Source organism: Larus michahellis, chromosome 5 (genome assembly GCF_964199755.1).
Source record: "Larus michahellis chromosome 5, bLarMic1.1, whole genome shotgun sequence".
Lineage (NCBI taxonomy): Eukaryota > Metazoa > Chordata > Aves > Charadriiformes > Laridae > Larus > Larus michahellis.
Window position 1 is genome coordinate 55,874,220 of NC_133900.1, and position 25,049 is coordinate 55,899,268.

General features: G+C 37.6%; 1 protein-coding gene across 1 annotated transcript; it reads right to left on the reverse strand.

The window, feature by feature from the left end:
• Positions 1 to 24,996, reverse strand: NOP14 (NOP14 nucleolar protein). The gene is made up of 18 exons (XM_074587455.1): positions 24,468 to 24,996; positions 22,199 to 22,333; positions 21,134 to 21,275; positions 20,538 to 20,683; positions 19,970 to 20,107; positions 18,312 to 18,434; positions 16,950 to 17,081; positions 15,286 to 15,610; positions 13,860 to 13,990; positions 13,529 to 13,614; positions 11,744 to 11,879; positions 9,748 to 9,849; positions 8,798 to 8,951; positions 4,062 to 4,221; positions 3,095 to 3,242; positions 2,029 to 2,147; positions 636 to 791; positions 1 to 306 (listed from the first exon to the last, which is right to left on the reverse strand). The coding sequence occupies exons 1-18, from the start codon at positions 24,663 to 24,665 to the stop codon at positions 207 to 209; spliced, it is 2,631 nt and encodes an 876-aa protein (XP_074443556.1). The 5' UTR covers positions 24,666 to 24,996; the 3' UTR covers positions 1 to 206.
• Between the last annotated feature and the right edge of the window lie 53 nt (positions 24,997 to 25,049).

The window sequence follows — 25,049 nt, forward strand, 5'->3', positions numbered from 1 at the left end:
CCACATACAAAAGTGTTATTTTTATTTTCCTTACAAAAACATGTGAGTTTTTCCAAGAAGCTGGTTCACTTTTTCAGACAGATCTGATGATGTCTCCTCAAAAGGAATGCATTCAAAGAATGCGATTAAAATCTGCACAAAAGCCATAGGATCAGGGTATTTCATAGTGTAGTAAAAACAAAGTTTCCTGCTGTAGATAGTCCAAATTAATTCTTCCCTTTTTTCCTTTTCATTGCTTTCCATTCACCTTCCTGTGTAGCAAGGCTACCAAGAAGCTCTTTCACTTTTCTTTTTCTGTCTGAATCTCTGTAAAACAAACAAGATATAAAATATTTCAGAAAGATTATATTAAGTAAGTATATTTACACAATAATTATTAATTTATAAAAAAGACCCCCAACTCCAACACACACTTAAAGTAGAAACACTCCACATATTCTTAAACTAGAGAAATGAAACCGCAAAGTTGAAAATACTTAAAATGATCTCTATTGAAAATGTTCGTTTTTCCTAAAATGGTCCGATTCTATTTATTTAAGTTTAGTATGGTTGATCATTATTGTCACTCTTGGCACGCAGCAAAGAAATGAACACAAACAACCCCCAAAGTGTTGCTGAAATAAAGGCTACATTACCTCTCCATGATTTCTGAAAGTTGCGTTCTAGCCAGAAACTGGTTATCTTTCCGAATCTCACGGATGGCTCCTTTAAGTTCACGTTTATGCTTCTGAATCAACTGCTTTCTTTCTTGTTCCTCCTTGCTGCCTCCCTGCTTTCTTCCAAACTCTAAACTGAAATGAGAATGTATGTGTGAGTACAGAACACCTTAACAAAACCAACTTTTTCATGTTTATAAGGAGTGAGTTTTTGTACGAATACTAACTCAATATTTGAATTCCTGCATGCTATATGATTAACTTGCAAAATAAGGAGCTGCCCAATGAACATACTGGGAAAACACTCACCAGACCTTCTAACTGCATGTCATCATCATCATGCAAACAACAAGCAGACGACACTTACACTTCAATCCCCCATACGTAGCCTACATTTTGAACAGACTGAAAAAGCCAGACAAAAAGGATTAAAAATGTCTGGAGAAAGATGAAATCTCCCAATAATATTTTAAGTTTTTGCAGACTTTCTCTGCAGATGAATTCCACAGAAGTCTGATCAGTTACTCAGGGATATACACGTATGGCAAAGGAAAGTTGTCCTCTTTAATTACTAGAATAAATAAGGCAGAGAATTTATGCCCCTGTAGGCAACCAAAGTGGCTAAGTAAGTCAGCAGCCAATAGGCAAACTTCCGGAATCAGAATACCATTCTATTATCTACAAAACCAAACTAGTGTTATTAAAAATTTAATCTCAAAAGAGAATACAAAAATGCACATGGTCATTGCAAGCTCTGTAAAAACAGGAAAAACTCCCCCAAGTTTTTTTGTCATTGCCACTGTTGAAGGCAGAAAGCTGCCTGGTTGGGGGAAAGAGAGGAATAGGGCAAGTAAGCATGCTTAAAGGAACGCTTAATCTGACCGATTATTTGTTATGATCTGTGATGCAGAATACAGGAATAGCCTGCCTTATCTTTTGCACCGGTGAAGCATCCCTCGGTACTTTCCCATCCATCCTTACCTTCGTATAGTTCATATACATATGAACTACCCACTGTTGCTCTTCACACTTGAGTGCTTGATAGAGCATTTGGTAAAGCACCTGACTAGATAATAACAGCAATCTCTTTTCATCCTGAAATTTATTCATTTAAAATTTATTATATGGGCAAGAGTTGATTTCCAGTGCTACTTTTTCCACATGATAATCTTTGCTCTATTTATTAGAATTTCTCCTTCCTTTTCCTTTCCCTCCCTACCACCCAAGTAGCTGGTCCCTCGTGATTTGCGCACAAAATCTATCAGAAAAACAGTTATCTGTTTTATGTCCTCTTTTCCAAATCCTTCTAGCTTGCTGAAAATCTTAATGTTTAAACACACTTTTCCTTTGCATCAAGTGTTGCTTTACTTACACTTTCACAATTTTAGGTGTATACTGTTTCAATGGCACGGGCTTCTTTTTCTCACATATCAGTGGGGTATACTGTTTTACTTTGCTCTCTAGCTCTTTCAGAGCACTGTAATACCATTCCTGAAAATGCAAATCAAATTACAATTTTAAAAGCATATCAAAGACACCATAATTTACAAACTATTGTAAATTGAATCAATGGTAATGTTCTCCCCATATGTTCTTTTTCTCGGTAAAATCACTGCTATTCATTAGGACATTGCTAACATTGAGATGCTGTAAGCTTTCCAGGATGGATAATTTTTAAACACTTTTGGAAGTCTATTACGATGATACCACGGACAATAAGAAAGGTCTGCAGGTAGTTTCACCTAACAGAGGAAGAAGCAAGACTAAAGCCAGTTTAACTCAGACTCTGCCTTTCAGGGTCATTTTAAGAATGATTGTTCATCTTGTTTGTTTTGATAGCAAAAAATATAGGCCATTCTGCATCACTTACGTTACAAAATCCTGTTCCCTAAGGGTATTTCATGATGCCTCTTTGAGGAGAGGACAATTCTGCTACATTCAGAAGAGACAAATTAAAAAGTTGAACCTTGTTGCTAGAAAAAGAAACAACTGCCCTGTTCTAAATAACGTAACTGACCAGGCATATTTACATTAGTTTTACTTAGTTATAAATACTACATAAATTTGGTACACATACTTGGTTGAACCAAGGACTTACAGATTCATTACAAAAGTACAAGAGCAACTGGATGACTGGACTATTCTTATAAATATGGAAAGGTACATTATTACAAGTTAAGTGCTATTCTCTTCAATTATACGAGCAAGATACACAGTGAAAACAAAATATCTTTTCTAAACATTCTGCCCTCTTCTTTTGTTTTCCCACAGAAATGTCACTATGATTTTTGAGGAGCACAAAGGGGAAATGCTTGACCATTGAAAAAAAAGATCTCACTGATGCTTATGCTTAGGTTTTTGTTTAAGCACAGATGAAGATCACAGAATTTATTAATAAAACAATCATATCAATTATCTCATTCTTGAGGAACACATACCTGCATTTGTTCAGGATATTCATTCACTGGCACGTGTTGAGTAAGAAGTGTTCTGACAGGATGCATTATTTCATGGAACGATGGTAAAGACTCATACAGAGCTGCACATTTTTTAATAAGGTCAAAGCACAGGGCTAGACATGATAACCTGTTAATGCACAAAAGAATTTAACAATTTCACTTGCAGAAACTGTAGCAGATTTTCAAATAAGATGAATCAAATTCATTAAATCTGGGAGCATTAGCAGTGTCTGTTATTAAGGCTGCCTGACAGAACCAGTTACGAGGCTATTTCTAGTTGTTAATTCAGAGTAAAAATGTCACTCTTCTACTATAAGTGAATACCCAAGAAATCCGTGAGCAACAAATCTTTATGTCAGTGCACAGAGCACAAGGCAGTATTTTGTCTTTGCCCCTTCTGTAGAGTAGGAAGTTTTTATACTAGTTCTGAAAGCGTCCTGGTACTAGTTCTGAAGTTCTAAAACTTTTTTGAAACAGAATTAGTTATTTTGGGTTTCTTTTAGAACTTCGTTAACAAAATGTTTACTCATCCCTGAAATAAGTTATACCATAACACATGCACAAGGTGAAAAATGAGGCTGAACATTACTTAAGTTTTATTAATTAAGTGACACTTTCTAACACAGTTTGTATGTAAATACAGTTATTTGCTTCTGAAGAGCTCGACAGTTCAAAGTACTGAGCACCTCCTATGCCTCTACATCATCTTCCTCAGTTCACAGCTGTACCAAAAATGAATGGAAGGGCTGAGCACTCCAACAAGTGCCCTGCATAATGTTTTGGCAAAAGATAAGCAATTTCATATGCTACAGAGTAGTACCATAAAAAAAAAAAAGAAAAGCAGAACAACTCACTACTCTTATTTTTACTCCTAAAGAACACCATCACTGAGATTACCCAAAAGATGGTCTGTTTGGGATTTCTTCTGTTCACATTCCCCACATACCTGATATGATTCATTTCTGTTGTGCTGGTTTCCTTTAATCTTGTCACAATACTCAATGGCAGATTTTGCTTCTGCCAACTTTCCAGATCCTTCTTATCACACACCAAAAGCAGTTCTAAATTTTTCCCCACCGGTGTAAATGGATGCACTACAGTATAACCTAAAAACCAAGAACAATAACCATTAAACAAGATCAATTCTAAGCATGCTTTCTGAAGGAAGACCGACCAAGAACTCTTTTTACATTTTTAATCATATTGCCTAAAAAATAATTTATCAGTATTACGTTTTTCTAAAATAATGGTAAACACTGGAGCATGAGTACAAACATTGGTAAGTGCTCTAGTCACATCATCCAGTTCACAGCATTCAAAGGCAGGGACTGGGAGAATGAAGTACTGCCTTCTGCAGGAAAAGATCACGTTTGAGACCATCTAAGGAACCTGAAGGTGTGCAAGTCCATGGGGCTTGATAAGATGCATCCAAGGGTACTGAGGGAACTGGCAGATGAAGTTGCCAAGCCACTCTTCATCACATCTGAAAAGTTGTGGCAGACTGGTGAAGTTCCCAGTGACTAGAACAGGAGAAAAAATAACCCCCATTTTTAAAAAGGGAAAAAAAGGAAGACTCGGGGAACTACAGGCCAGTCAGTCTCACTTCTGTGCCTGGCAAGATCATGGAGCACATCCTCCTGGAAACCCTCCATGGAAACAGAGAGGTGACTAGTGACAGACAACATGGCTTCACTAAGGGCAAATCATGCCTGACAAATCTGGTGACCTTCAGTCATGGAGTTACAGCATTGGTGGATAAGGGATGAGTGATTGACATCATCTACCTGGACTTGTGCAAAATATTTGATACTGGCACACAAAACATCTGTGTTTCTAAAATGCAGAGACATGGATTTTACAGATGGACCACTCAGTGGATAAGGAATTGGTTGGATGGTCACACTCGGAGAGTCGTGGTCAACACCTCGGTGTCCGGGTGAAGACCAGTGATGCGTGGGGTCCGTACTGGGACCAGTATTATTTAACATCTTTGCTGGGGACATGGACAATGAGATTGAGCAAGCTTGCCAACAACACCAAGCTGCATGATGCGGTCAACATGCTGGAGGGAAGGGAAGCCATCCAGAAGCACCTTGCCAGGCTTGAGAGGTGGGCCTATGTGAACCTCATGACATTCAACAAGGCCAAGTGTAAGGTCCTGCATCTGGGCCAGGACAATCCCAAACATGGATACAGGCTAGGTGATGAGTGGCTTGAGAGCAGCCCTGCAGAGAAGGACTTGGGGGTACTGGTGGATGAAAAACTGAATGAGCCAGCAATGTGCACCAGCAGCCCAGGATGACAATTGCATCCAGGGCTGTATCAAAAGAAGTGTGTCCAGAAGGTTGTGGGAGGTGATTCTGCCCCTCTACTCCGCTCTGGTGAGATCCCACCTAGAGTACTGTGTTCAGCTCAGGGGCCCCTAGCATAAGAAAGACATGAACCTGCTTGAGTGGGTCCAGAGGAGGGCCAGGAAGACGATCCGGGGCTGGAGCATATCTCCTATGAAGAAAGGCTGAAAGAGTTGGGATTGTTCAGCCTGGGGAAGAGTCCAGTGAGGACCTTATAGCGGTCTTCCAGTACTACAGGAAAGACAGGGAAGAACTCTTCAATCAGGGAGTGGAGTGATAGGACAAGGGGTAATGGTTTTAAACTGAAAGAGGGTAGATGTAGATTAGATATTGGGAAGAAATTCTTTACTGTAAGGGTGGCGAGACACTGGAACAGGTTGCCCAGAGAAGCTGTGTATGCTCCATCCCTGGAAGTGTTGAAGGCTTGTTGGATGGGGCTTTGAGCAACCTGGTCTAGTGGAAGGTGCCCCCCAGGGCAGGGGGGTTGGAACTAGATGATCTTTAAGGTCCCTTCCAACCCAAACCATTCCATGATTCATTCTATGATTCTAAGTATGGGGAACAGGATGCACAGTTAACGTGCCAGTGAGAATGGAGTATTTGATATGCTTAAGAGGAAAGGGAAGGCATAGGACTTTCCCATGGAGTTACAAGTAAAAGGCTTTGACCAGAAAGTGATCAAGCAGCACAGTGAGCTGGAGCAGGGAGAGCCCACAGTACACCACCAAGCCTCTCCTGTGACCTTTCAACAGGAGCCCTCAGATACATGCTGTAAAGTCCTCTGCCACCCCAGCTAAGTAGTTTTAAAACAAGAATAGCATGGAACACAGAATACATACTGGGGCAGGGCATACAGAAAACATCTAAGAATCATTATGCTTCTGATCTTAAGCTGGTATCTGTGAAATGGTACTTACAGAGCAGCATGAAAGAAGCATCTGAGGAATTTCATGGCTAAGGGAGAAAATAATTTGCAGCCTCTGTGCTGGACCTTTTTTTTTTTCCTTCTTTGTTTTCCTAAACATCCTGCAAGCTTACAATGGAACTTATTTCAAAACTCTTTCAAACTGCAATTAAAGATTATTTACATGCTCTAGAACCTGCACATGGCTCTTTACAGACAGGCCAGAAGACAATATGTTTAAATAAAGATTCATAAGGTTTGAGACCCAAAGTTGTGAGATTATGACACACAGACATATGTAACATCAGGAACTAAGATATGCGAGCTTTATTATCTGCTTTACTTGTGAGAGGACAGCAGATCTCATTAACAATTCCATTAGCTAAAGCTATGAACAATGATAATTCCTTCCCACTCCTTCCACCTCCAGCTTTTCTCCTTTTTTAAGGCAATAACTGTTTTTTAAGTCTAAACCAGACTGTATTTCAGTCTTTTATGAAGTTGTATTCCATATAATTTCTTCATGTGAGAAATCTATGGATCAAGCTCATAAAATTAAAACAATAAGAGCTCTATTTGCTGAATCTACTTACTGTCAAAATTGAGCCCCAAGAAATTTTTTGGTAACAGTATACCAACATTCCAGAGAGCTGGCTCTGTGCTCATTTTAAAAATATTCTGTGTTGACAGCCTAACCATCCCATTTATCAGCAATACTTCTACCATGAATATTTAAAAACATGATTGGATACTTTGATAACGTCAAAACATCAATACTGACTGAAAAATTCTCAAAGGGAACACTGTGCCTCTAACGTATCTTTTATTGAGCTATTCCTCACTGCTAACTGAAACCAACACCATGCAAATTTAACTAGTGAAAAATCATTAACAGAAATACAAAGGAAATTAAAATAAAATTAAAAAAAAGGTTAACACTTGATCATCAATTACCGCTAAATATTTTTAAATAGTTTCTTATCTTGCAGAATCTTATATTTTAACCATACCAAAACCTTTGTAGATCAAACATTCCTAAGAGATTACACAAAGGAGAAAATACTTTAAGTGCTATGTAACCCACCCACTCTGTAACCTCTTCCCAACTCCTTCTAAGAGTTCAGCTGCCTGTGTTCTGAGAATCCATGGCTTAGCTCTGATGCAGCCCAGCTGTGTAACCTTGGCTCACACTTCAGAGGAAACTGCTAAGCTGTGAGAAGCAGCTGGGAGAAAGCCTGTAGAGTACAACCATACAAGATAATAAAGGTGAAATTGCAGCTTCTTGAGAAAGGGACCATTAGTAGCTCAAGAATTCAAAAGAAAAAAAATGCCAGGATGGAAAAAGACAGAAATCCTAAAGGGAAAAAAAGAAGGGAGCTGCAAGACAACCACTCAGTACTGCTGAAGATTTACTGGAATACTGCAGCAACAGCGGCTTAACCTTCCTCACCAGACTGATTATTACCTAGAGAACAGAGACTCTTCAGGTGTCTTATCAAGAGTGATGAGCATATTAATACATAGCCTGTAGTTCTTTACATCCCAGATGTCTTGTGAGTTTGCCAACAAATAACTGAATTTTGCACTTGAGAATATCCTGCCTGCAGTCTCTTCACACACGCTAAGTGACACTCAAGAGTGACCCAGACAGAGAACACACAAATTTGTTACTATGCTCTGACAAAGCTCTTCATAAGTGAATTATTGTCACTGAACTTGTCAACAAGAAAGCCCCAGATCTAGAGTAACTTTAAAGCTAGAAATGAACCCAAAAGAAAAAAAAAATTGAAGAAATAGGAAGACTGGCAAATAAAAATAGTTTGCTAGCATATGGACGAATTGAAAAGATAGTTTTATTCTCCCTGTTGTCTGTTCAAGTTGCTAAGTTTACACAGTTATGTTACAGCACAGACTAATCCTGCTTGTGGAGATAGCTGCTGTCTGTTACACTACAACAAATCCATGCCAAATAAATAAAAAGGAAAACCACCAACTTTGTGATATACTGCTCTCATTTATCTTGGTGGTACTGCTATTAGCTGAAGAGGGAGGGTATCTGCAGCATTAGCTGCTGCCTCACTGTGAAGATACAGGGTACCCACTGGGAATCTGTTAGGGACTGTGAATTTCAGAGCACAGTCCAATCACACAGTCTATTTAGAAGAACAACATTGCAAAAATACTGCACTGTGGGCAACATGACTTAATTTCCTGTAGTAACTTCAGTTCTTTCCTTCCTGCCAACAACACTAGAGGATCTAGTGTTCACAACAAGATGCCCAAGAATCAAGGTCGTGTATGGCTAACCTAGCAGATGATTGTGGTCTTTTGTTCTAAACAATAAATTCCATGTGAAATATTTTTATTGACATTTAAAAAATAAACTAATACTAAAATTTATTATTCATTTTCTCTAAACAAACTCACCCTGGGCCTGTTTTTTGGGCAGAGATATGTGAAGTATGCCAAGAAGAAAATTGATGACTTCTGGTACAAATCTTCTGGAGAGAGATACGTATTCCAGGAACAAACAGCATATAAATAACCCTTTAATAACATCTTGCAATGTTGTAATGCGACACTAAAAGAAAAAAAAAGGCACAAAATATTCCTAGTTAAAAGTCTATAGATCACAAATATAGGATCTCCCCAAAAGCAGACATATTAAATAAGTCGTATACATTTAAAATCTGTAAAATTACACCCGTTGGACTTAAATGAAAAACATATTGGCTTTCCCTTGCCCTCACTAAAGAGTACATGCAGAATTGAGTAAGCAGTCTGTCAGAACTGGTTTAGCCACTAGAAGGTGCTAAACCACAAACAGTAAGTTCTTCAGAAATGAACAAAGGAAATATAAGGCTCAGAGCAACTTGAATATCTGACAGCAGTAGAACAACTAGGTCAAGACTTTCGAAACATATAAACAGGATATTTGTATCGAAAAATAAGGATTTTAACTGCACTGCAATGCATTTCATTAGGTACATTTTCAAGGAAAACAAAATACTGCCAATTTTTAAGTATCTTAAGTAGGAACAAATGCAATAAATGGAAGAGAAATCAGTAACGAATGATTTGAGACTGTGTTCAGTCTGTTCTATTAGTGCTGTGTGATTTCTCATATAAGGAATTCTTGTGTGACAGCTTGAAAAAAATGATTAGATATGGTTTTGTGAGTTGGACTGTAACTCTGCAAGGGTTTTTTCCTCTTCACTTTTTCTTCCGATTACTATCTGTGACTCTAGTAAACATAAATCTGCCTTTTCAGTACATTTCCAATATATATACATATCAATACTAACACCTATTTTTGGAGTCCTAGGAAGAAACATAGAAATGAAGTTATATACTAAGATGCAACATCATAGACATACCTTTGTAAGTAGCTGACTCATGTAAATAAAAGCAGGTGTTACAACTGGATGCCAGAAGTCAGAAGTTGGAAACAGCAGAGATGTAATTTTCAAATAAATAAGCTGATAGCACATAAAACAGAGTAAGGCAAAATATAGTAAGACATTATTTCCAGGATCTTGACTTTACACATATGTAACTGATGAATAAGTGACTGCCATGTAGTAGTCTAAAAATACTACAATATACATAATTTTGAGAAATCTGGTATGATACATGACCTATTTACTGAGATGACTGTTTAAGTTCCATGAGAAAATGGAATATCCATTATAGGTCTAACACTGCACTAATTCAATGTGGCAGCTGAAAGAACAGCCAAGAAGGAACTATGCCTCCCAACCCTGTTTACTCTGTAAGAAAATATGACCCCCTTCAGCCCACCACAATCACATATTTTCACACCACAAAAAAATGAGCAAGTGGCCACACAGGACCTGTGACACCTTTCAACAGGTCCTCAACACAGACAGTTAAGTAATTATCACACATCAACAAATTATGGTTGCAGCCAAAAGAACTAAAGAGTGATTAGGTACACTTTTACTGAAGGGGACTTGTTAGAGAGCTACAAGTGACCTCCTGGCAAGACTTAAGGATGTTAAACATCAGTTGTGAAGTAATACTGAAAATTATCTAAGTGGATATTTACATAGTAAGCTAGACACAACTAAAGTTTTACTGTTTCAGCTCTGTTTCTCTCCACAAAGTTTCTGTTGTAAACAAATATTCTCCTGAACGGTTTTGGTTACTAACCACCACAGTCCAAATTTCAGGTTAGATTAACTATAGGCACATGTAAGGTCTACTAACGCAACTGGTCTAATGAATGTTCATTCAAACAAGCATTTGAGAATAGGACAGTGATATAAATCCACCCTAAAAGATAATGATGGCTTGAAACCTGAAAAAGTCCACTGAAGAGACTGAAAGTCAGAAGTGGAGTGTCACCTAAGGGTGACAGTGACAAAATAAAAACATAAGTTAAAAGCTCTCTAAAATGCATTTCCTGCAAAATCCAAAACATCCTGAATAAAGACTCTTCAAAAGAACTCAACATAAATATTTTCCAAGCTGTAAGAACCAAGTCTTCTAAGCAAATCCTTCAGTCTATTTTCTTTCAATAGTCTAATTATTCCATCAGGCAGCACTGCTTCATCAAGCTGGGAGACAAAAAGCCAGTAGCTCCCTTTGGGTTACTGGCTCATGTTTTGTCTTTGAAACTTTTTACTACAATAAAAAAATACTCATTTTCCATATGCTCCATTCTTGAACTCCCTAACAACTCCCTTTACCTAAACACTGAAAAAGCAGTCTGTTCACACTTAGCATGGCCACTGAAATTTTGAAATATTACTAATATAAGAAGGAAAGGTCAATTCTTTTTGAGTCATTAATTTAGCAGTTATCATATATGAAGTACTAAGAAATGTTGCATTTTTATACCTATAATATGTCATTGCTATTTTTGTTAACCTAGGAGATAGTGCACTTCTATGGAGCACTTTTTAAAATGTTTGCACTTAACAAAATTAAGGAAATCAGGACGTAACTGACAATACCACTTCTTCCTAGAATTACCCATTTATGTTTCATCAGGAAAACAAGGAATGTTTTGCTATGAAAAACGGAGGGGCAATTTTAAGATCTTGTCCTCTCACTAATATTACAGTCACACTTTTATTCTGAAGAACCCTGTGGTGGGGGTGGTTTGTTTCTCAGGTTCGTTTTTTTTTTTTTTTTTTTTTTAATTATTGTTGTTACGGGGGTTTTTTGTTAAAACTTATCTCCAGAGAGAATTTAAATAACTGAGAAACTTAAAAAGTCATAGATGCTAATAATTCATTACATACATTACATAAATATAAAATTAAATTTAATGTCATCTCTCATTTACTGGCATTTCTGTACTAATAGAGAGAACAAGAGGTTTTCCTAGCAGTATGCATTCATTACCATGTCTAATCCTGGAAACGTTGCACGGCCTTTGACTTCAATTACTTCTTCCATGTCATGTGCAGCGTCTCGAAGGATAAACTTAATACTATCACTGGCTGCCCCAGGAAACATCTGGCAAAGATTGTACAATGGCCTATTAACAAGAAATTTAAGTCATGATCAAGTTACACCACTGATGTTAATAAAAAAAATGATTTTTAAGCACCTGTAGGAAGATTTCTTGTGTTCCATCTGTATTATAACAATAACAAATCCCTGAAACAAACTATTATTTTTTAGAACTAGCCACCCAGTATATACATTGTAATTCTAACACCTAGTTTACAGAGACATGCATTTTTCATTGGGCCTAATCTTTGATTCGGTAGTTTCTAAATCTTAAATAAAAAATAATTTAAAACTTTAAAATACACTCCCAAATCATCTGCTACAGTTAAAACATATCTTTCTGAATCTCCTAACTCTTCATTTTACTGCACTGAGGTATGCTGGCACATACTAGGCACCCCACTACTCTAAATTCTTAGGCACTGTTAAACAACATGCGACACAGCAATGGGGTTAGCAAAATCACTACTTAAAACAAGAAAAAAGTACCCACAAAGTTAGGTCAGCTCCTGGCCTATGGTTAGTGCCTAACAAGGAGATGCAGTCAGGAGTCTGCATCTGTTTGATCAGAGTTCTTCCATTAGTTTCAGTTTAAAATGTCTATGGTGATATTAATAAATCCCAGTTCCATAAAACAAACAAAAAGTATTTATGCTTCTTTACAAAGTCCAAGCATGTGTGACAGTATCAACGGGTCACTGCTCTTGCTGATGAAAGTAACAGAGCAATGAATGCTAAAGTTGCACATAACAGATTTTGTAGAAGTTATTTACTTTAGCATGAAATAAAAAACATATGCTGAAAACTACATACAAATAACTTACTGAAGGAAAGTTGTCTGGCCTGCAAAGTCAAGATGGGAATTGGAGACTAATTTTGGTTGGAAGGGACCTTTAGAGATCACCTGACGCAACCCCCTGCTCAAAGCACAGCAAACTTCAAAGCTGGATCAGGTTGTTCCTGGCTTTGTCAAGCTTTGTATATCTTCAAGTGTGGAGATTCCACAGCCTCTCTGGGAAACTCATTTTAATGTTCAGCACCTTTGCTGGGAAGATTTTTTCTTACATCTAATTGGATTTTCCCTTGTTGCAGCTTGTGTCTATTGACTCTCATCCTTTGCTGTATACTCTGAGACAAATTTGGCTCTCTTGTCACTATAACTGCCTGTCAGGTATTTGAAGACAATGTCAAATTGACAACTTCCTGCAAAGTGTTTATTTGGAACTTTTATATGAACTTATTATAACACTCTTTAATTCCATTTTCATCTAGTTCCCCAAGTGAATTCATAGAATGGAAACCCACAGAAAAAAAAAAAAGAAAGATTGCAAAGGGGACCGCATACCTTATTGCGAAGCTTAAAATCCTTAACCAGCAGTCTAAATAACTTCATACACAGAAGTTTACACATACATGGTATTATTTATCCACTACACATGAAAAGCATTTTGCAGATCAAAAATTACATTCTGAGGTTTTGAAAATGTCTTGGTACAATTAATAGCTCAAGCAATACATGAAACAAAATTAAAACACTATAAAACTGGAGAATTAACAGTTGCCTAGAATCCCTACATAACTATTCAAAACAAACAACATGCTAAATGCTTTACCCTAGGTAGCTTTTCTCTTTAAATTGTAAAGGAGAAAAAGTCCACAGGATTTATTACTTACAGGACCAGTTTGTCAATTGTTCTGAGCTCTGGTAAATCCAGAGTTGCTAACTCCCCAATATACTCCAAAAGAAAGCCAAACAGTTTCTGCAAGAAGCATAATATGTTAAAATTATTAGGGTTTTTTTTTCATTGTACATATTCTTAAGCAGCACAAAAGAACGGTGATACGCAAATTAGAAAATTAAGAGTGGTATGTTGATTCTACTGCTATTCACAACACAGAAGAATGTATGTTTTATACCATTTCCTGAATGCTTACTAAAACTTACTCTGGAATTCAAGGTTAATTTTAAACCTTAAAACAAAACAACACAACAAAACCCCCATACCTCCAACTTTGCTTTGTTTCCCACTGCAAGGCTTGGATGATTGCATTTCTGAATTCTCTCCAGTATAGTAAGCTGTTGTTCTATTGTTCTTCCAGCCAGTAGGGACTGAAATGTCTCATAGGAGTCAGGAACTAGAACATAAAGCAAAAATTGACCATACAAAAATCTGAAACTTAACATATATAATTCAAGTGAACATCTAACAAATTTCCAATTTGGAAATGTTATTATTCATAAAAAAAAAGATACCATACAGCTTTTAAATAATCACCTTTTAAACACTAATAACCTATCAGCATATATGTAACATTATATATATATGAACATAAGTCAGAAAATAATGTAAATATTTTTGAATGATTAACATTCAATTAATTCTGTATTTGCTGCCTAAGCTGAGAACTATGTTGACAAACACAAAGCAGAACTACACTTAAGCACACATTTAAGCATAAATTTACCATAATACAATCAGCTCTGTTTAATTCATGCCTAACTAGCTTTGTATGAAGCTTACTAAGAAAAGTAAGAATCTTGCCACTAACAAAATAATTTTTAAAAACCCTCATCCTGCCGTAAGAGAATAAACCCTCAACTTTTGCATAAATTGACATGCTAGAAAACATCCTAATTGGTTAAGTTTTTTGAGTATTTTAATGTGACTGCTCTCTGGTTAAAGCAAGAGCTGAATGGAATTTAAAAAGCTTTGGGTACTATTAAGTTACCTCCTTTTGATGGAAAAATGCAAGTACTTAAGGAATTTGTTTGAAAGGTTGTTTAATCTTGCAACAGATACTTTTGTTACAGAAATCTACACTAGGACAATAGTTAGATGCACTATGTACTTAATATTAATGAATGTTTTGTGTACTACTTGAAACATGCCTCCCCCTTCCTCCTAGGCACAGACCCAAAACGAGTCAAACTTTGAATGTCTCTATTTAATAATACTGCTATGTAACACCACAGGGATTAAACCTTTGAATTCTGCCTCTCCAAGCATCTTCTCTGACAAAAATTTCAGTCCAAACACTAGAGAAAGTAACCTTTTATTGAAGTATAGATAACAGAATACTATTCTGGCTTTCCTTATGCAAAACACTAGCACTTTGGATTGGATGTGTTGGTGGCCTTCAGAAAGGAGCGCAGATCTTTTCATTTTTCTCCCCAGTATTCAAGTTTCAATTCTAAGGCTGTTTGGAGGAGCAGAAAGAGCGCTGGGGTGAAATGGCTCTGGTTCCCACTACTCATAGGGGTGATCATTAAGAACAGCAGTTACTGGCTACTCTTGGAATAGTAGGAGACAACTGCAAAGCAAAACTACATGGATGAACAGGAATACGTTAAGATCCTACAGCGCAGCGGAAAAGACTGGTTATAAACCCCCTGAAGACAACAGGGATCTCTGGATCAGTCCTTTGCTTACCAGCAAATGTATAGGGAAGCTCTGATTTGGCGGCTTCCATTTTTGGATCTAGTTTCTCCACAGTCTGTGATTCATTTTCATTTGTCTTGTGTTTCTTCTGTTCTTTATTCCCTGGAGCTTCTTCTTCACTCTCAAGGTCAGATTCAAGATCAGAGTGGCTATCAGCAGCACCATCCTCTTCATCTTCATTAGCAGATTCTTCCTCACTTTCTTCTTCATTCTCATTATCCTCCTTCCCACTCTCCTCCTCTTCCTCCTCATCTTTTTCCCCTTCCTCTTCACTTTCAATATTCTCCTCTTCATTTTCAATATTAATTTTTCCATCCTGTTAGTAGAGAAAATAAGCCAGTTAATACTGATAAAGTGACAGCACCTCGCCAGAATCACCATGCAAAGCTATCATTAAATACACATGAACAGAATCTGAGCCTTGCTACCCTGACCAAGCAGTGCCAGCAGAGAAGGGATTTTAAGGAGATACATACAGATGTAAGAATAGTAGGATATTTCCAAGGGGCTGTAAGAGACTGGAATAATAGGAGGTTGTATACGACAACTAAAAGAATCAACACAGAAGTAAAATCTACTAGCAGATAATATGATAAAAAAAATAAAAATCAACATCACTTACTGAAACATTCTTAATTAAAAAAAATAATAGTCCTTCTGCATATTAAAATAGCATACCAGATAAATATTTGTTCCCATCCTGATTTGATTAATCATCAGTTTAAATTCACCTTCACAATTTGTATTCTCCACTTCAAGGACAACAACAACTCCCCTGCTACTTACATGTAACAGGAAGAGAGGATCAGTATGCACACATGTGCACCACAATCAGGGTGACTCACTACATCTCAGCTCTAAGGTTATACTGTTCTGCCACCTTAATCAAAGCTACTTCATAGGGGAAGGGTTCTTTCAGAAATCCACTCATCCTCAGTCTGAAATTTCATGGAAGCTGTATCAAATACAGCAGAAATTAAAAAAAGAAAAAAAAAAAAAGACCAGAAGGGCTAATGCCCTCTCTTCAGCCCAATAGGCTAACAGCACAGGAGGTTACTATAATAGCAGGAGTATAGTCAGTAGATTAAGGGAAACAACTATTCCCTTCTACTTGGTGCTTGTAAGGCTACAGAGAATAGAGCATCCAGTTTTGGGCCTTCAAATACAATAAAGACACCTATAAACTACAGCAAGTTCAGCAGAAAGACACCAGGATTGTTGGGGGGCTGGAGCACCTGCCCTATGAGGTGAGACAGACCGGGGCTTGTTCAGCCTGGACCGAGTAACCACCTTCCAGTAGCTACAAAGGAGATCACTGAGAAGGCAGAGCAACACTCTTCATCAGAGTCCACAGCAGGAGAATGAGAAGCAACAGGCCTAAGTTGAAATAAGGGATGTTCAGACCGGATATAAAGAGAAACTTTTTTCACGGTAAGGACAGTCAGTGCACAGGCTGCCCAGAGAGATATGCAGCCTCCATTCTTGGGAGATTTTCCCAAAACAGACTGGATAAAGCCCTGAGCAAACTGGTGATTTCATGGTTGGTCTTGCTTTGAGCACAAGGTTGGACTAGAGGTCTCTACAGAGGGCACTTCCAAACTGATTTTCCTATCTTCTTTTCAGAACTCTGAAAATTCTGAAATTTTAAACCTTACCTTGTAAGACAATAAACGTCTGTCATCTTTATCCAGGATAAAGCCATCAGCTAGATCATCAGCTGACACGTGACTGGGTTTCTTTTTATTCGCCTGTTCATCTATTCCACGCATTCGACGTAGTCGATCTGCCTGTATTTTAGAAGAAATACCACACACAGATGTGAACCATATAGATTAACTGAGTAACTACACCAGAATGGAAGAACCCTCAAGTATTACAGCTAGGAAAATCAAGGGGAAAAAAGGTGAATTGGGATTACTTGACAAGCTGATGAAAAGAAAAAAACAGCAATTTGAGAAATTATGGGCAAAAGCTGACAATACCTTATTTTTTGTGGGGAGTGCAATCTGATAAGAGCACATACACAAATGGATTATCTTACTTGGAAGGCTTTAAAGCTGGGTTTAAGAGAAGCATTTTGTTCTCTCATTTTAAAATTTGTCTGTTTTGCTTATGAGACACTGCATCATTACTAGAAAATGTAAGCTTCTAAAGTGTTTTATGATTCTGCAGTGTTTATCTGTGTTTCCCATATGTGTAACAAGATTGTAGTAAACACAACCATATCCTAAGATTTTTAAGATATCCTAAGTTTGTAAACAGACTCAATGGGCAATATCTGAACCAATCATTTACAAAAGGATTTCCATGTGGGCAACCAGACAGACCGTGCATCAAACAAGATGACAAGAACAGAACAGAAAAAACAATAAGCCTTCTTTCCATTCTGCTATTACTACTGAGCTGTTCTGAGGTAACCTGAAGGTACTGAATCCCTGTGGTCTTAAATGGGTCCTTAGTATACCAAAAGAAAAAGAAAAAAACAGAGAGAAACATTTACCAAATTATTCATTCTCTCCATAAGACCCAGAGCTCACGTAATACAAAAGAGCATGCAACAATTCCCAAAAGAAACCTATCCGTCTGCAAAGCAAAGCTATATACATGCTACTGCTGGAAGACTCTTGCAATACGAGAAGAAAACAATAAATGACTCGCCAGCGTATTAATTCAACTGCTGTGCAACATGATACTCCCCCTTACTGACTTATAAGCACCCCTCAACTCTGAATAATTTAAAACATTTAAAGGCAAATCGCAGTGATATTCCATTTTTATTGAAGAAAGATCAACTCCTTTCATAAACCTCACTAGTCACGTACTAAGTCTACTAAGTCTATTTTTTTTTGTTGTAGTATCAAATTGCAAACAAAACACAAACAGAAGATTTCCTGAATTCAGCCTCTGACGAACTGCAGTTTAGTACAGCCACTTTCAACCTAAGGTCAAGCAATGAATATAAGCGGTCACTCCCAAAAGACAGGCCACAAAACAGTCTAAAAACATAAATGGTATACCTCCAGCTTCTGGAGTCGTGCCTGCTCTTCTTTTGCCAATTCTTCTTCTGTCTTCATCCTTTCTGAAGGTTTTGCTTTCATCTCGAATCCAAGTTCTCGAACAATCATATCATAGTCATCAGGCTAAAAAAATATTTATATAATGGTTTATTATCTTAAGTTTTATTATTCTGCTTTGCAGCCACCCCTCTGCCAGACTAACAGCTAAGAAATAAGACTGTTAAGATATAAGGAAAAGAATGTTTCCAAAGAAAGCCACAGGAACATTCAACTCACTATATTAAGACAAGGATTGGAATGAACACTTGAACAGAAATTCCCCTGGAATCTCCTTCCCCTCTACTTAAGTTACTCACAACTGAAAATCTTAAAAATAGTATTTTAAATAAAAACTGGTTTACTTATTAATTGAAAAACTTTAAAATACTGTTTATTAATTAAATACTATTTTCTCAAAAAGCAGATAGCATTAATCAATTAATAGTTTACATTACATTGTCAGACACGAGCTAAGTCTTTGTTGTCTTAGTTACATAGATGTCTATCTTAAAACAAAAGGGAATCCTGATATTCATTGAGTTTAAGCAGCATACTTGGGTAAACTGTTACTAGCAGAGATTACACTGGACTTGAGAATACAGTTTTCTTGATACCTGCTGAAGTCACTAAACCATACAGCTTCTCTAAAACTCAGTTCTAGCAATTTTTCTTCTTACATACGACTAGATAAATTTCTCCAAATCAACGTTAATGTTACAGAGCATTACTAATTCACATTTTGCTTCCTTCATAATTCTTAGCTTGGATCCATGCGCATGAAGCGAGGCAATCAAATCTTCCTTTTCAGCAAATTATGATGACAAACCTTTGTCTAAGATATCACATTACCAACATATTATTCAGCATGTTTTCGAACATCTTAAAAACAAAAATCAATACATCAAAATATGAACTTTTGATCCAGGATCTTCTGTTTGTTATTTGAGATCAGTTTTAACATAAGATCAATTTATTAGTTCATTCTTTTTAAAAAAACAAATTCTACTGCCTAGGAATAAATGGAAATTCACAATGTTCTGCAATGTAATAGAAAATTTCTACAAGGAAGAAAATTGTGCGACATATTACAATTCCTATTCTTAGATTCAAAATTTTATTTTCCTTAGTATAAAATACGAATGACAGAAAAAATTTTGAGGCCATAAAATACCTATCCATACGTTAAACATTTTAATTCCCTTTTTGTAGAGACAGTACACAATTTATGACAAGGAAATGCCTGTTGTCAAATAAAAGTTATTTTATCCAAGGAACACTGCAAAGGCATTCAAACTAAGTCAGTGTTCTCAACAATTTTTTTCTTCAAGAAAAGGTATGTGTCAAAAATAAACTGTAGCCAACAGTGTTGTTCAACCTGCAACCTCTCTCAGACTTGAGAACTAACGAAAAGCAATAAGTAATTAAAATAATACAAATCATATAAAACCCTATATTACTCCAACTAACCAAACCGCCCTAAAATTGCCGCATTCCTTTAACATGAATAGCAGGCAACATTTTATTTTACAAAGTGATGAACACTGCCTTATACTTCAGCCACTACAAGTCAAACCCACAAGTTAGTAGAACAAAAGAAAGTAATCTAGCCAAAACCTTACCTTGGGTTTTTCTACTTCTTTGTCCTTTCTCTCTGACTTTGGGGTTTTGCGGGCAACAAGGGTTTGGATTTCCTTCCAGTCATTGTCAAGCTTTTCTGTGAGTTCTAGTGCACTTTCTCTTCGAGTTTGCCTTTCTTGCTAGATAAAGACAAACCAAAATAAATGCAGCAGTTGCATTCAGATGAACATGACATAGCATTTACAGCATAAAACCAAAATGCTTTCTTAAGCAAAAAAAAAAATTTAAATATTTAATATTTTTAAGGTGTAAAAACTCTTTGTGGAAGAAGGAGTATAGAGTTACACTGAATGGCACAAGGGTTGCATACAGAAAAGAAGCTAGAAGTCAACAGAAGGGGAGATTTGGGGATACAAAAGAACGGCAGATATTCAGTGCATATCCTAAAATGCCTACAAAGTCAGATGGACTTTAGTCAAGGAGCTTGGACTCTTCTCCTAGACAGCTATCTTCTTTGTTTTCTATGCCACTGCTACTTTATTCTGCAAATACAGAAATTGTGACCGCTTCTTAATCATGCTCATTTATACTTCAGGTCTAAAAACTCACCTTCTCTTGTTTAGATTTGGCTATCATCTCTTCTATGAGTTCCTTCCTAGATTTAGGTTTTTCCTCCTCTTCATCTTGCTGCCCACTTGATGCTTTTTTACGGAGGAGGCCTCCACCCCCTCCAAAGTGAGCAGCAGTTAACTCAGCTAGAAGAAAAAGTAGATTGTGAATCCTTTTTAAATCCACGCATGAGTGCTGATGCTGCTGGGACAGTTTCTTCCTATTCTTTGAGAACGGGAGCAATTAAAACTATTTAATCAATCATGTACTATTCCCACCGCTATGGAAATGACGATACCAAGAGAGAGAGATGCTGGACACAATTTATACTGACAAACATTTTGCACAAGGTAGGAATATGTGTTTTTTAATATTGTAACTAGTATTTGGGTTCCAATTTAACATCTGCTGAAGTCCAGAGAGTTGTTCTATGTATGGTTACGAAGTAATCAAATCTGGCTTAAATATCCCAACCAATTATGTACTATTATTTCTCACTGAAAGACAGTATGGAACAAATGATGTACACGTACTGACAATAAAACCAGCCGTGAATAAGAATATTGAGCAGTGGGATACTAGCTGACATGTCTTACCTGACAGCGTTCCTCTTTCTTCTGTGTCACTGTCACTATCGACAATATCATTTAGTTTTTCAATTTCTGCCAAAGATTGCCCATAATGAGTCAATTCTTCATCTTCATTAAGATTATAGATATTCTTCTTTCCGTAATTTTGCTACATACGGTAAAACAAACCAATTAAACAACAAAAGATTTGTAGTTCCCAAGCAACAAATTAATAAAACACATATTTTTAGTGCTAGTTGAGGAGATTCTTATTCCAGTGTTGTGCTGTTTTTAAGAGTACTACACAACCAATCCTTTCATTCAAATACATTATACCTTGAGTGAGGGATGTCTTATTCTTATACTAATGTAGAAATGGAATAACTCAGGAAACCTAAGGAAGCTTAAGTTTTATCTGTATATCAGTAACATCAGTTCTGAATTGCTGCTTTCAAGCCTAATGTGAAACTGACTGTAACCTACACAGTAGGTTATCAGTAGAATCTGATATTACACTACTCAATTCTGGAGACTGAGTATGATGAGGTAGAAGGTACAGTACTGCATATACAATTCACATTACAGAATGACAGCAAGTTCCAGAGTTGTTCTAGTCAGCAAATGAAATGGCTGCTGTTCAACAGCTGTACTGGAATCTCAAAGTGTACCTGATGGTGGTTGCCTTTTCCCAAATCATAGGAGTCAAAGCAGTCAAAGAAAACGAACCTATCAATGAATCTGCTTAATATTGTCTTTCTTGCATATCAGTGCTTAAAAGTGCTCAAAGAAATTTCTGCTTCAAAAAGTTGTCTTGCAAAACCAGAAAGTTCTCATGAAAAATTTTGGATTCCCACAAAAAATTGCTTTTTCATAAAAGTTCCAAATACATAAAATCAAAAATAAAGCATTACCGTGCAAGACCCTCTGTTAAGGGGGACACTCCTAGCCTAAAAAGTCAAATATTTGTTGCTCTTTTGCGGGGGGGGGGGGGGGGTGGGGGTGGGGGGGGTGTGTTTGTGTTTTGTTGGTGTTTTGTTTTTTCGTTTGGGTTTTTTTTCCCCCCCTTTTTTTTTTTAAATTCCTATAGTTTACCTGTCTTTCCAAAGCGAATCGTCTGATCATCTTTTCCTCTGGACTTATTTTGGTATTATATTCACCAAAACGTTTATCTTTAAACACATTTGCCTTTTCCCTTTCTTTATATTCTTTCAGTAATGTTTGGGTACGCTAGAAGGAAAAAAAAAAAAAGGAGATCAAATTAAAAAACAAAGAGAGTAACTACTTTCAAAGCCATGGCAAAAAAGCCTCCATGGTATCCTGGCAACATAATCTAATTCATTGGAATGCAATGAAAAAGAAGGAAAAACTGATGAGAAAAGAGATGGGAAGGTCACACAATATATATGCAGTCATTAGGTTCTCTCACAAGGTGCTCATATGAAGATAAGATATGGTACACTGTATCTCATCTTTATTTTATCACATATAAAAAACTCTGTATTGCCACTGAAAAATCCTGATTGGCCTGAAGCTTAGTATGCAAGAATAACATATTAAAGAAAGCAAAAAAGACCCAGTGTCAGCTGAACCCCATTTGTCACCTAAGACAAAAACTCCCAAGTGGGTACATACATTTAGCTCTCTGCTTTAGAGCTGAGCACAGGGAGGTTATGCATCCAAGCAGTAAAAGGAAGTTTAGCAGAGCTACATGGTAGTATGTGCTGTACTTAACGGCACAGGTAAGGAGACAGGTTTACTTTTCAAAGCCACTGACCTAATTCATGACAAACATTTGCTTTACCTTACTGTTATATAAAACCCAAATACCTTAAAATGTGATACTAAGCATTCATAAAGCTTTCTAAAATCTGGACAAATAGTAATAAAGACTGAAAGCTAATTTAGAATTTCATGCTGAAGATATATAGTTTCTAAAGGAAGAAAATGCTGGCCATGTTTAGACTGAAAAAAAAAATATCCATACTTATTTAAAAACACATTAAGTAAATCTTATGGAAAGGTACTGTCGCTGTTCATAACAACATGAACTCACAAACTGCAGCACTGAAGGAAAAGGCTGAGTTTACTACAACAGGCCTCTGCAGCCTCACTGAACATTCACAACTTTCAGAAGCCGTGGTAACTGACACCAGAGCTCAGGTTCCATCTACTACTGTGGCAGTTCTACCTTTCATTTACTTCTTGCACAGAATATATCAATTACCATGCAGCTTAAACACTGTGCGTGAACTTTAATATCTCTTAATACCTTGGATACAGAAAAGTGCTTTTATTTATCAATTATTTAACATTCTCTCTCATTGATAAAAAATTATTTAATGAACCACTTCTCACAATGCATGCAACATAATAAGCTATCCATGTCCTTTTGCTGCGCTATTTTTTAAAAAAAAACTTTTCTTTTCAGTTAAGTGCTTTCAATTCTGTTCTACAACAGATTGTATGTAACATGTCAGAGAGAATGTCAGGGGCAAACTTTCAAATTATGCTTTTTTCAGCTTTAACAGAATCTACAGAGGTTTTAACTTCTTTCCTAGTTTGTTTGAATGGACAGACCATAAAAAATTCTAGTCCTTCACTCAAGGATAGGGTTGGCTACTGGAATCCCAGGTGAATAGTATCACGTAACACCCTCCCTTATACGTTATGGATTTTGGTCAGGTAGCTAGTGATGTTAGTAAAAAACACGACTAAAAAAGGTGTAAGGATGGAAGATAAAAGATTTACTCTTCTTAAGTTTTATGGTCATTCTTATGAGAGCAATGAGGACAGATCATTATTTTGCATCCCAACATGTTTCTACAACACAACTGTTTAACCAGTGCATGAAAAGTCATCTGCATGTTTTCCAAACCAACGGTAGTTTCTTTGTATTACACATTTCTCACTGCATTCAGACCTTAGTGCCCTTTCAAGCTTTCACTATTACAGCAATACTGCACCATTATCAAGAAGCTTAACATCCTGCAGCAACCAAAACCGACCAACACGATGAACACTTACAACCACCTGCACTCTGGTCCAGCATTTGCTTGCCAACAACACATGCCACTGTATTCCAGACCTGTGTGATTTGAAAAGAGAACATTCCCACAATATGGGGAATCCAAAGGCAATAAGGGAGACTTGCACTGCTGAACCCTGTGGAGTGCACTGGAGGCAGACATTTTCAGCAGGCTCCTCATCATCATCTGAGCAATGTGAGGCAACCAGCCTCTCCTGCCACACATGATGGAGGCAGTCTCTTATCTCACCTGGCATAGCTCCTGGCTTATCACCTCTCCACCACAACTACATCTACAGATGCCATCCTTCCTCCCAACTTTTGATGTCCTCTTACCTTCTTGATGGCCTTGGACCGTGAGACACCGGGCAACCCCACATCATTCTTAGTCTTCCTCCCCAGGATGTTAAACTTCTGCCTGTTGACCTTCACCTCAAAGGGGTTGCTCTTGACCATGGCCATAGCTGACTTCACGGAACCCTTGGCTGTGGAGGGCACTGGGGCCTTTCGCTTCCGCTTGGTTGCCTTCCCCATTTTTGGTTCGGGTGGATGCGTGAGGGGAAGGAGAGGCTCAGTACCGGCTTAGTACTCACTCAGCGGAGGGGGACAGGGGGGGCAGGGCTGGAGCTGCAAATAGGCCGAAGAAGATGGCGCCCAGGGAAGGGGGGGAAGAAAACCCCCACACACTACCCTTCGTGCCTGACCACTGCCCTCGTGCCCTCCCCCCAGACCCCGTGAGAGGCGGCGGAGGAGGGAGCGAGGAGGGAGCGGCGGCGGTTGCGGCGTCCCCTCTAAGCCGGCGTGTCCCGGCGGTACCGCACGGGCACCGGCAACCTCACACCTCTCGCGAGAACTTGGCCCATCTATCGCGAGATTTGCCGTTCTTCTCCCCTCCCGCGCCGGGAGGGAGGCCGGGAA

Bases quoted from the DNA above. Each gene is read 5' to 3' on its own strand.
- NOP14 (XM_074587455.1), bottom strand. From the start codon at position 24,665: ATGGGGAAGGCAACCAAGCGGAAGCGAAAGGCCCCAGTGCCCTCCACA. The intron at 20,684-21,133 runs GTAAGACATGTC...TTTTTCTTCTAG, and splicing joins AGAAAGAGGAACGCTGTCAG to CTGAGTTAACTGCTGCTCAC. The intron at 17,082-18,311 runs GTATACCATTTA...TCTAAAATACAG, and splicing joins CACGACTCCAGAAGCTGGAG to GCAGATCGACTACGTCGAAT.